Below are 12,669 nucleotides of genomic sequence, written 5' to 3'. Positions count from 1 at the left end.
AGCACAGCAAAAGCGCCATTGAAGAGAACACCAGTGGAAAAGCTCAGCTTTGCCCATTCTAGTCCCAACTACTTTCTAGCTTTGCCACATCCATGCTTCTCACACCAACTCCATTAGCATCTACTTTTATTTTTCCCCACACTGAGCTTTTGCTCGCTTTGTATCCTCATGATGTAAAGCTGGACTCCCAACTTTTCTCTATGTTCTCACTGGTTTTCACTTAATTTCAGACACATACAGCGAACAAGACTTTTAATTTTTTTTAATTTACAGTTTTGATTGCTCCAAGTTATGCTTTACTGCTAGTACACAGTAAACACATTCATCTGAACAATTCACTTAGTATGAAAAAATGCAGTTAAAACATTAAAAAGTCTGCTTTACACTGTGCGAAACAGAACCTTGGAAGTAATGACATCGGCTGCAGCCAGGCACAGAGGAAGACCCTTTCCCTTTAGTCTACCAGTGCATTCATTTCTGTACCCCTTCATCTGAAATGGCCTGTAACAGTAGATTTTAGGTGAATGCTTCTGCTGAATTAAGATTTAATAACCCTCAGCTTGATCTTCAGCACTTTTATTTCCAGAATAGGATGTTCTTCTGTTCTATTCATTACACTAAAGATGGCTGTTTTCAGAAGATTTACTGAACAAAGGGTTTCAATAATATTTCAAAGCTGAAGATGTTTCTGAAGGGGAGTTATACTCTACTAGTGCATGCAGCTGTCAAGAGTCTTGGATAAATTAGGTAACATGCTTCCCCTAGATTAAAAAAAACAAAAAAAAAGTGGCGGGGCACAACTGCCATTTTACAAATAGTACTTAAGTCAGATGAAATGCATTCTTACCGCAAGCTTTCGATTAGTATGTAACACCTAGTACTGATTAAATTTAGAAAAATATTATCTTGGGGTTTTGGTGGAGGGAGTTTTGGTTTTGTTTTTGAGTTTGTTTTTTTTAAGTTTTTGTTGTTTTGTTTGTGTTTTTAAAAATCTTTAAAGTAATGCAACTGAAGATGTATGGTGGAAGATGCCAAAAACCACCCTGTTTTTAAACCTGAAAGAGTTGGGCTGTCAAAGCTATTATGCTGTTGACAATTACTTGTTTGATTATTTATATAATTCTTTTAAACAATGAAGAGGCAGGAAATTTTTATTTTTTTTTTAATTCTACCACCAAGAATGACTGAACATTATAGTCATTTTTAAATCAATGCAATTACATAGTTTCCATGAAGTTAACGGCTGCCAAACAAGCGTGTACTCTAGTGACCCACTGTGAGCAGTGTTATCTGATGGGCGAGACAGATTTTAAGTTTAGACACAGTACATGTAAAAATAGAAAGTTTAAAAACCGATCTCATCACAGACATTTCCATTGCCATCTCCTTTCTGAAATAAATAAGGCAGCAGATCACTTTTACTTTGAAGTGGCATCTTTGAGGTATGCTATTAAGTCTGCTCTCTCAGACTTCTTCTTAATACCCGCAAAAATCATCTTTGTTCCTGGGATATACTTCTTTGGGTTTTCCAAATACTCCATCAGAGTATCTTCACCCCAGGTGATACCTAAAAAAAAAAAAAAAAAAAAAGGGTAGTTGGCAACTTTACAATAACACACACATTTATATTCTTGTCCTCTATGTTATTTTATGTTTTGGCCGATTTCAGTACTCCTAGAACTATCACTGATAACAGAGTAATTTTGTACTTAGTAACCTGGAAGAGCAGCTTTAAAGTTTACCTTTATTCTTATTAGCATCCGTGTAAGAGAAGCCCTCAGCTTGTCCAGTTTTGCGTCCAAACAGGCCATTCAGGTTGGGTCCAGTCTTATGTTTGCCTCCCTTTTCAACTGTATGGCACTGGGAACACTTCTGGACAAAGATCTTCTTGCCCTTCTCAATATCTCCCATTTTCAGTACTAGACCAAGAACACATGCAGAGGTCAGTATCACAATTTCAAGGTCACCTATCAACAGAAACTTTAAAAGCATCCCGTTTATAAAACCTTATACGTGGCCCATCAGTCTAGTAATTCTCCAGCACACCTTCCATCCACAAGCTCCCAGGTTTCAAGGTTAGCACATAATTGTTAAATTACATAAAAGGCATCAAGGTGATAAACATTGAGGGTCTTGTCATTCCCTCAGGCAAAGTAATCGCCCCACTGCATTTGGAGCGTACAGAGATAACTTCTGAAGAGTAAGTTGAACACAACACCCACGTACATAGCTTGTGCGTCTATAACAGCAAGGCTTCCTAGCCGTGACTTTGTGTAAAATCGCAATTATGTAAACGGACAGGGCCGCGGCGCGCCCCGGCCCGCTCCCGCCGGCGGCACCGCTCCCGGCGCGGGCTGCGGCGAGCGCGACCAAGGGCAACGGCACCGGCCGTGCCCTGCCCCGCGCAGGCTGACCTTGAGGCGGCGGACGGGCTGCGGCGCGGGGGCCCCTCCGGGCAAGCGGCGCCGCCCCGGCGCGACCCCGCAGCGGAGCCCGGCGCACTCACCCCGCAAGGGCGCGCGGGCCCGGCCGCGCCACCCCCGACCGCAGCGGCCGCCGGCGGAGCTCAGACAGGCCGGGTCCCCGCCACCGCTCCGGCCCCCCGGCCGCAGACCCCCGCGGTAGGACCACTAGGCCCCGCGGTGACCTTCCGCCGCAACCCGGCGCCTCCGCAGGCCGCGACCCCGGGCTCCCCCGCCCCGGCCCGCGGAGGCGGGAATGGCGCTCCCGGAACAGACGAGGGCATCGCCCGCCCCATCCCGTCCCTCACCCCTCCGGCCCGGCTGCCCCACCGCCCCGCTCCGAGCCAACGGTCCCCCCGGACCACGGCCCGGGGGCAGGGCCAGGCCGCGCGCGCAGCTGCTGCCCGCACCTGCCTGGCCGGCCGCCCCGCTGACGCTGCGCCCACGGCGGTGACCGCAGCCCCGCTAACTCCCGCACCGTCCGGCGTCTGAGCCCAAGGACACGCCGTACTCCGCCCTATGTAAGCCGGTGTTGGCGCAACCTAGCTACGCAGGTTCTCGACCCGCCTCTTCCGACGTGACAACCAATCAAGTGCGGCCGGTGGACCGCTGATTGGTGGTGCCTCCTGTCCGTCACGCTGACGTCACTGCGCTGGCGGCTAGCGGGGTAGGTTGCGATGGCGGGCCTCCGGCTTCCTGCCCCTCCCTGCGGAAGGGCGTCAGACGTAACTCTAGTACGTACGGAACGACGGGGCGCGAGGCGAGGCAAGGGTCGCGCGCCGCCGCGGGCGGGTGGCGACCTCAGCGGGCGGGCTCGGGCGGCCGCGTGGCGGCGCGGTGGGCGGGGCCCCTGCGCGTGCCGTAGGCGGGAGCCGGCGCCCACCCTTCCCCCCCCGCCCCCCCTCCTCCCCCCCCTCCTCCCCCCCCTCCTCCCCTGCGCTCCGGTGGCCGCTGCCGCCCGCGCTTTTTGGCACCTTCGAGGGGTGAGGGAAGGAGCGCTGAGGCGAACCTGAGGGAAGTGCTGGCCGTTCTGACAGCTGCCCCCAGGGAGCCCAGGGGGTGGAGAGCGGGAAGTGCCTCAGGTAGCGCGGGGGCTGGACAAGGGCCAGCCGGGACCCCTCGCCTGTGGCCACCATATGCTGCTGGCGGGGGAGCAGGTGCGCGGTTGAAGCCTACATCTCATGTGGCATCCGAAAATCTTGCAGTTTTGAAGAAGATGAGAGTATTACAGAACTGACCACCACAAGAAAAGAAGATACCCCAGGCATCTTCCCAGCTGGCTAGATAGCATTGTGGTGCCTGAAGAGGATGTGCTGGTATCCATACATTGTGGGCTTCTAAACAGAATTCAAATAATGAATTTCAGATGTGACCCCAACTCGCTCTCCTTGGCCAGGAAGAAAAGCTGTTAAAAAAACCCTAAAAAAGCCTAGTGTAATAACGTCCAGTGATCAAAACACAGTGATCACAAGAGGTGAACTGTTTGCCTTAACTGTAGACATTAAAACTGAGAATTTACCACTATCTGGCACTGGAAGAGGTTTTTCCTGTGTGTGCTTTTATGCTGTGCTGGAACTGGTGTAAGTTGCTCCAGTGATTGCCCTGTGAGGCAGTGCTCATCTGAAGTGCCAACGAAGCAAGAAGAAATGAGGATAGGGTAAAAATATAACAAAAGTTTCACTGATGGTAGAATATTGCAGACAATTCATAAGAATATTCAGCAAAACATCACTTCCAGGTTTGGAGAGTACGTTGTTTTCCAGCGCTTGTGGTGTCTACAGCATGAGAGACATGTTTGTGCAGTTTCTAACATTTCATCAGAAGGTGTATACAAAATATTAATATAGTTGTAAACTTTAACAGTTAACACTGTAGGCAGTACACTTACCACAATAAAACTAATTTGCATATAATATACAGCTAAATTCATATACCTTACGGGGAGTGAGGTAATACATGTGCAATGGAACCACTTTAAACTTGCATCATGACCTCCTGTTGCCCAACTCAAACCTCAAATCATGTCAGACTCCTGGAATTACGAGGTTGACTGGAAAAATACTAGTTTAGAAGCTAAAGGCGTTCTCTGTTCCTTTTATTTGCCATTTGGTTTTGAATCTTCATGGTGCACTTTGCTCATGTTTTTAGATTTTTTTACCATGATTGTAGGGAATGTAATTTTGTTCAGTAAGGCTTCTGTGTCTTACATGATTTCAGGAGCCAGATGTATGTAACTTACTATCACAAGACTCATAAGACTGCTGGTTTCTCTTTATCTTTTAAAAGAGGAAGGAGCTGAGAGTACCTTTTAAGCTGTGTTAAGAAATTACAGTAGTAGAAATTCTTAAGCTTCTTTAAGTGCTTAATGTGGACTGATGGCCACTCACGCCCATCCAAAGGTTCTCCCTTTCGTCACAGAATGCAGGCTTCAAGCATATGTAATTCTCATTTTCTGTTGGGTTTTGCCATGTAAATATGTACGCTCCATACTGAACCTTGCATGTTGAACTTCATGGTTAACCATTCTCATGCATGTGGAGGGACACTGTATTACAAATGTTACTTTAATTTTTCTCCAGGAAGCTGTTTTTGAAAACCACGCCTTAATTCAAGACGGTTGAATCGGTTTTGCTAAACATTTGAAATAAGGAAGTAATACTCTCAGGGAAAATACTGAACCTGTGAGGTTTTCAGCACTAAAGACTAGTGTACTAAAAATTAGTCTGTGAAATGAACTGTTGTCTTCTCTGCTTTACACCTGACCATGCAGATGTCTGCAGCAGTCATGATGTAATACCCTTTCATGAAGGTGTAAATGATACAAATGGAGTGTTGATGGGTTTGCATACCTGTATGGTTAGTGGAAGCAGAGGTTCTGCCTAATATAAACATATACGAGTTTAGAAGGTGTTTTCACCAGTAAGAAGAGGTATCTCAAAGAGAACTTACTTATTTAAGCCCATTTTGGTATAAGTACATGTGAATCTGGAGCAACACAGTGGTAAGAACTGGTCTGTAAGTAAAGTGGAAGGTGCAGGAAGGGGGGTTGTTCAAGGTGCCCGGTGTTTTATTTTTTGAAACATTCTGTGGTAGGACAATTTCTTCTAAGTACAGCATCTGTAGTGTATGTTATGTGTGAATCCTGCACACGTATGAATTCCTCTGTAGGACAGAGTATGTTGTGGCACTTCCAGAGGCAATGCTGAAGGCAAGGTCAGGGCTTTTCTGGCTTTGTGGGTTTGAATTGCTTAAGTAGGCTAAAATGACTCAGGGCGTATTTCAATGCACTATTACTTTGCTGCATGTATTAACATTAATTAGACTGCCTTGGTATGGTTTGCCTAGAAGGTTTGTATTTTAGCCTTTCAGTTATTCACTGTGGTTACACCTGAAATGCCTTTGTCTCTTTACTACCTCAGACTATTACACACTGGAACAATAGTTATTCTGCAATCAGAATTATTGCTGTATAATTCTGTCCCGAAGGAAGGAAAAATGAACCCAACATGTGACGTCTAATACTAAAGGAAAAATGGCAAAAAAGCCAACCACTTCTCTTTAAGAGGTACACTGCAGATAAAAGAAGAAAGATGGCCTTACGGGCCTAGACTAGAACTCAGGAGAACATCAGTTTTTTCTCAGTTCAGTGGTGAACGTTTTGTTTGTTCTTTGGTGGATACCTTAGAACCCATTCCTTGCGTTGATATCATCAGGGACTAGGTGCTTGAGTACCTTGGCCTCTTCTCATCCTCTTACATCATGGAAGTAGGCCAAGCCCGAGGTGCTGCTAGTTATCAGTGTTGGTGAGTCTGCGATTTGTGCTGCAGTCACGGTGGGGTGAGCAGGTTTTAAGAATATGATCTGAGTCGTAAATCTTACCTCATCACAAAACAGTACTGACTAATTTGCACGATTAGGATTTCTGAATTGTACTGAAGCTGTTCAGAATACTTGCTTTTTTAAAAAAAAAAAAAAATCTTTGCCTTTGAAATTGTTTGGGAGAATGGTCTATCCATAGTTTTTTCAAAGCCTGGTTTATCAGCATGAAAGAGCAGTTCTGGGCTGGGCTTCAAAAATTCTTGATGCTAGGATCCTTCAAACATATACTGTAGTGGAAAACATATGCTTTGAGGGTTACTTTTCAACACTGTTAGAGTGCAAGTCCTGTTATTCGGAATATACTGATAGCTTTATGTTTATCATGTCTTTTACAAGGCATTTGGATGGAAGACAGCAACCTGCTCACCCAAACAGGTGAGGAACAAAGATGGCAAACATTATAGAATGAAGAGTCTCTAAAGAGTCTAAACGTGCCTGTTGAGTCTAAGAGTCTGAAAATAGTGTGCCTCTGAATAGAGTGTCTCTAATCTTCGCAGCTTGCTGTGTTTTATACAGTCTTAAGACAGAGAGGGCAAATCAGAGAACTATGGAATGGGTTGGGTTGGAAGCGACCTTAAAGATCATCTAGTTCCAGCCCCCCTGCCCTGAACAGGGGCACCTTCCACTAGATCAGGTTGCTCAAAGCTCCGTTCAAACTGGCCTTGAACACTGCCAGGGATGGGGCTTCCCAAGCACACATCCCAGTGTGCTACTGCTTGGAAAAGCTGGAAAGGTGGAGTCTCTGAGATGTGGCAGTTGCTGAGGGTCACTACGTATTAGGCTCCTTCTTAAGACAAAGCTAAATTTGTGCATAGCATCTGCTTTTTTGTAACATTTTTAGCAAAGAAGTCTTGGTTTTATTTTGAGCTCTGTTTATAGTAATTTCATGTGGCAGCGTATTTAAGCTTTTTGCAGTTGTCTCAGACAACATTGTTATTTTTTTAAAATAAGTATTGTATTGACTTGAATATCTGGATTGCATTCAATACTTATTTTCTGTTATCAAACAGATAAAGGCTGTTCTCAAATTAAAAAGAACTACTACTGTATTGTCACATACCTTTTTTATAAAGATAAAGTATTTGGGAGTTGGACGTAGAAATATTTTCTGCACCCTGCCAGGGTGCAGAGTGGCAGTTGAAGGATTTGATGTTAGCAGATGAAGGCAGAACTTAACGAGTTCTTTCTGTATCTGCTGTTCCTGTGGTTTTGGAGAGTTTTGTAGGGCTGTGGATGCAACTGCTTGGCGCTGGGGGAGATAAGGGATATTCTGCTATGAGAGGTTTCAGGTGAGCAGTGAGGCTGAGAATTGCCTGGCCAGAATATTGCTGTAGACTCCAGGTAGGCACAGGGTGAGGCATTGCTGCTCACCATTGCAGTAAACTGTCAAAAAAATGACAGGTGACACAGGTAGAGACACCAGCTAATCCACCCAGAGTGCAAAGCAGAGCAGGCAGCTGGAAGATTGCCAAAATATTTCATAGCTGAATCAATCACACAACCATTATAATGCCACAACTTACTGAGTGATAAATTTAATGATGAGTTTAACAGGTGTGAAAATACCAAAGTACTTTGATGCTGTGGATTTACGTCACAGGTGTGGAGATTTATTTGGGAGCCATTTATTTTATGATGGAAGTATTCCCAAGACTGTTGTAGGTAGAGGTTTCTGACATTCCTAGCATCTGGCTTGTGGGGAGCTGGGTAGATTAAGAAGATCCAGGGTTCAGAAGTCACTTTTGGTCAACTTAGTCACAGACCTCTAGGAGGAGAACGTTGACTCAGTGCCTGTCTTTTCCATGTTGAGGTACTGGACTGGCCTGTTCAAGCATTTGTTCTAGTACCTGCCTGTAGACCAATAGATGGCTAGTTATCTGTAGACTCACAGAAGAGTATGATGAGGCTTTGGAACCTCAGTATAAGGTAGAAGTGTGGGATACAACTTCTCTGTAATCAGTTCATGGTTTGAGGCAAGTAGCACAACAGGAGCACCTTGTTTGGATGAGTGTAGGGGAACGGTGAGTATGAAACATGAATGCATAAAGTCAGGTAATTTGCAGTGAAACATGGAATAGCAAGAAATAGCTGCCAAATACAAGAGTTGTCCTAGGACAAGGCTACATCAACTTCTGTTTTACTGTCAGAAAACTCACCCTGAGTCTTTATAAATCAGTTCCCATAGAGAAAGTAGGCTAAAAAGATAGGTGATTCAAGATAGTAATTTAAAAAAAGAACATTTTTTGACTCAAGGCCAAAGTTCATTAACTCACAAGGACATTCACATTTGAAAGATTCAGGACCTAACGATTTGTCAGAAGTTCAGTTTTTATTAAAACCGTAATTTTGTTGCTTTTGGAAAAGAATTTTAAAATTAAAGGCTTAAGAACTGAAAGGCAAATAAAAGGTTATCTTTTCATTAAGTCTGTTATGTTTTTAACTTTAAAGCTAGTCTTATGCTATTATGGAGTCTGCCACAGTTTGCTGGAAAACTTAAAATAATAGAGGTATAATACATGTCCTTGAGCATTGTCTGAGAGTCTGATTCCATCTGAGAACAAAACATCTTACAAGAACAGTAATTGCTACTGGCCTCAATCTATATTCTTAGGTGGCAAGTCACTGGCCAAAGCTACCACACTTCCAATTTTTTAAAAAAGGATTTTTCTTTCTGATGAATCAAATGGAAGAATTTCAGCCTTATCCTGTTTGAAGAGGATGACAGTTGATTACATTGATAATACATTTGCCTTGTGTATCTGTGCAAGCCAAAGATTACTGTCCTCTGATTTACATTTGTCAGCTGGGACATCATCTTCTGAATGATCTAAGCTGTAGAGTAAGAAGTACTTCTGCAGCAGCTTAAACAAAGATATTGTCAAATTAGTCTCCAAAGAATCAACTGAGCCCTGAGAAAAGCTCCAAATTAAGACTCCTTCTGTAAGGAGATTTGTATGGTTGGGTCTCTGTACGTAATGTTGGCATGCTAATCTAGTGTGATCTACTAAAGCGTACAGTTCTTGTATTTAAGCTGTAGACCAGACAGGAGGACCTTTCATGAAATAAGAGCAGTAGCATGGCCCCACAATTCAGGTGAGAGTCTTAAAAAAAAAAAGCTTTGCTTGCCTTAGGATTTTCAAAGGAGAAACCATTTATAACATCATTAGAAATAAGGTCATAAACTGCTAAATTTAGCTCTTTTCTCCCATAGGAATAAAATTTGTGTGCTATGGCAGGCTTGGTGCTGTTAAGTGTATATCCAGTTCTCTGCAGAGCTAAGAGCAGGATAAGCTGTTGAATGTGAAGCCTGACCAAGTCATGCAACATGTTCATGATTCATAGATGTACAAGCTGTCTTCTTCACTGAGAGGAAATTGCTGCTGCAGGTGGTAGCACCCATGGGATGTTTCTGTCATTGGAGGGGTGGGATTCCTGCTGAGATTTTATGCTAGTTTTGCTGCCTGTTGTGTCAAGTTTTCAAGACTTGTAACCCAGTAATCACCTGGCTGGCAGTTTTAGAATCAGGTTTTAATTATTCCAGCTTCACTGTCTGCTTGGTTTTACATATGACTGTAGGAACGTGTCAAGTGTTGTATTGGAGCAAATCAGTGGTTTAGCACTGTTTCTGACAATGATCAATACTGGATGCTTTGCAGACACTAAAAACTGCCCAGGATGAGCTTATTATCCTAAAACATGAAGTCTCAGGGCACTGAGAACACTTGATCCAAACTACTAGCATTGCAGATGTTTTTCTTATGCTCCTAGGATATGTCTCCAAGCTTTTTTAATGATACCAAGCTCTTTGCCTTCATCATGTTCCAAGCAGGAAACTAAACAAGTAAATTAGAGTGTACTTTCTAAGTTTCTTCTTTTGTCTGGTAAATTTGACCAAACAAAAAGTCCCACTGCTTTTTCATTTGGGGGCTTACAAATACATGATACAAATGACTGATGAAACTTGTCTATAGTAAATGTGTTATATACTTATTGTTAAGTTGTAGTAAGTTGTAGTTTATAGGGTTGGGGGGGTTCTTGGATTTTGTTTGTTTGTGTGTATGGTTTCTTGTTTGGTTTTTTGTGTGTGTGTGTGTGTGTGTTTGATTTGGTTGTTGTTTGTTTTTTTTTTTCCTAGAAAGAACAAGTTCAGTTTTCACATATCTTTCTTGGGGTGTAACTAACTAATCACATTTTTAATAATTGTTGCTCTTTTCCAGACTTTTTTTTGCTTTTAGTCACTTATGAAATGTGCTGAACAAAATTAAATGCAAGATACACAAGGATTATGAAATAGCATAATATTTTCCTTTCTCTGCAGTTTAACATCGCCTTTAGCACCACTCAGGAGATTAGAGCAAAAGGCAGAAGTCTGTACTTACTTTGAAATCATTTGTCCAGGAGGTAACAAATATTTTAAAACTCATTTGTGCCTGAGTTGTCTTCAACAATTCTTTGCAGTGTGTCTTCATAATTCACTTTCATATTTCATCTGTTGTTATGCTGGACAGTAACTTTTGTACCAAATCCTGTAGTCTCCTGTGCTCTTCTTCTATCCTAATACATCTATCAATCATCTCTGTTTTAAGGACTAAAAGTATGATTGTTTCTGAGATGTGTAATGGTGGGATAGAAAATGAGTATCCTCTCCTAATGGAAAGTAAGCTCTGACTCCTGTCACATAATTTTCCTTATATTCTCTTGGTAGCCACTGAGCCCTTTGTACTCTGAATGCTTGCACAGACAATAGTGCACTGCTGGGGCGTTGTGTCCTGACTGGCCTCCTGAAGATCTCACACACGAATAAAGTAATCAGGGGTTTACGTTTCTGCCATGGTTCTTTGCTGGTATCTCTCCTTGTAAAGTCCAGTGGATAGTGACTAGCTTGAAGCATGTTTCTGTTTGAGCTGTATATTCAGTGTGTGATCCTGGCAGTCTTCTGAATTCTGGCAATTTGCTTGAAGGGAGAGGGAAATATGTATCTGACCTCTTAATAGGACAACTGAGAAGACTGCAATGAAAAAAAAATCTCAATGAAAAATACAATGGCATTTTGCTCCCTCCTCAGGTCCTCTCTGGGAAACAATTGAATAATCTCATTTAATTAAACAGTTAAAAAACCCCAATGAATGCCTATGTGCTGGTTTTGTTTCTGTAATCCTCGCTTGGCTACAGCTCCTTACGATATTCATTGAACCAATATTAGCTATGTTCCTGAGTTCTGGGTAGCAGAGATATTAATCTGTCAGCACACAGAAAGTAGCAATTTAAGTTTATTCTTTGTGTTCTTTTTGCAAAGCCAATTGCTAATCCATGAGAGAGCTTTCCAATAAAGTTTCTTTTGTTGCTTTGTTAATTTCAAAATGCTTTACAAAAATGATTTAAGGTGTTTAAATACATCGCATTTGGGGACTTTTTTGTTTGGTTGGTTTTTGTTCACATGCTTCAGGAATCCTAAACAGCTAAGTAAGCACAACACAGCAGCAGAGCTGTTCTGTCCATATTTCTTGTTCTTAACTATTTTTATAAGCACCAAGTTAATGCCCACTATTAATCCTTAGCTACTATATTGACCACTTGCAGCCATCTAGGGCTAATTCCTAACAGATTACATTTTCTGTAATTACATGTTTCCTTCTTCATTCTAAAGCACCTTCAAAGCCCTGCAGGGATTGCTAAATCCCATTCTCTCTCTGCCAGTCTTCACTGCAGTTTAAATACAGTCTTTGTGGCCTTTCCAGTTCTCTTAAATATTCCTGTCTTAGACAATGAGTCAAAAAGGAAAGAGAGAAGTCTGAAATACAAGCCATAATAGGTCTGATGTAGGAATGTTGGCTTGGGGAGGCCGCAGTCAGCTTTAGAAGATTGACACCTTGGGAATGTGCTGTGCACAAAGAGATTCCACAGCTCATGAGCATCATGTTTGTCCCTGTGTATGTGTGGTAGGGCTGACATAACTGGCATTTGACTCCCTGCAGGTTAGCAGAGGATCCTTTTGACCTGGAAGCTTGGTGCTTGTGAGGGTCTGCAAAGAGCCTTATTGGGCCAGTAACTGTGATTCCCAGCTGTTGCTGACAACTGTGTCTTAGCTCTTTTCATAAACCAGTCAGGACCATTCTGAAGCAGCCTGTTTTCTGATCCTCTCATCTATTGAGGCACTATTCCTGAACCTCTCTGCTGTGACCATTAAAAATCATCTTGTGATTCCCAGCGTAAGTTCATTCCCAGTCAGACTGTAATGCTCATTTGTGAATCCATTTGGCCTTTAATGAACCAGCTCTTTCTGTAACCAGTGTTTAAACTACCAGTGTGTTTCTCCAGAAAATTCATG

The 12,669-nt window shown here is 42.9% G+C and overlaps 1 protein-coding gene across 2 annotated transcripts; it reads right to left on the bottom strand.

Annotated features, from left to right (window-relative positions):
- Positions 1–247: 247 nt before the first annotated feature.
- Positions 248–3,028, bottom strand: LOC102046053 (cytochrome c). Of its 2 annotated transcripts, none has more exons than XM_055709444.1 (3): positions 2,873–3,028; positions 1,743–1,919; positions 248–1,567 (listed from the first exon to the last, which is right to left on the bottom strand). In XM_055709444.1, the coding sequence occupies exons 2-3, from the start codon at positions 1,909–1,911 to the stop codon at positions 1,419–1,421; spliced, it is 318 nt and encodes a 105-aa protein (XP_055565419.1). In that variant the 5' UTR covers positions 1,912–1,919; positions 2,873–3,028; the 3' UTR covers positions 248–1,418. The 2 variants fall into 2 exon arrangements, with proteins under 2 accessions (XP_055565419.1, XP_055565420.1); XM_055709445.1 differs by having other exon boundaries at positions 2,877–3,009.
- Positions 3,029–12,669: the final 9,641 nt, after the last annotated feature.

The sequence above is a fragment of the Falco cherrug genome, chromosome 4 (genome assembly GCF_023634085.1).
Source record: "Falco cherrug isolate bFalChe1 chromosome 4, bFalChe1.pri, whole genome shotgun sequence".
NCBI lineage: Eukaryota > Metazoa > Chordata > Aves > Falconiformes > Falconidae > Falco > Falco cherrug.
This window is presented reverse-complemented; position numbering and strand designations above follow the sequence as displayed.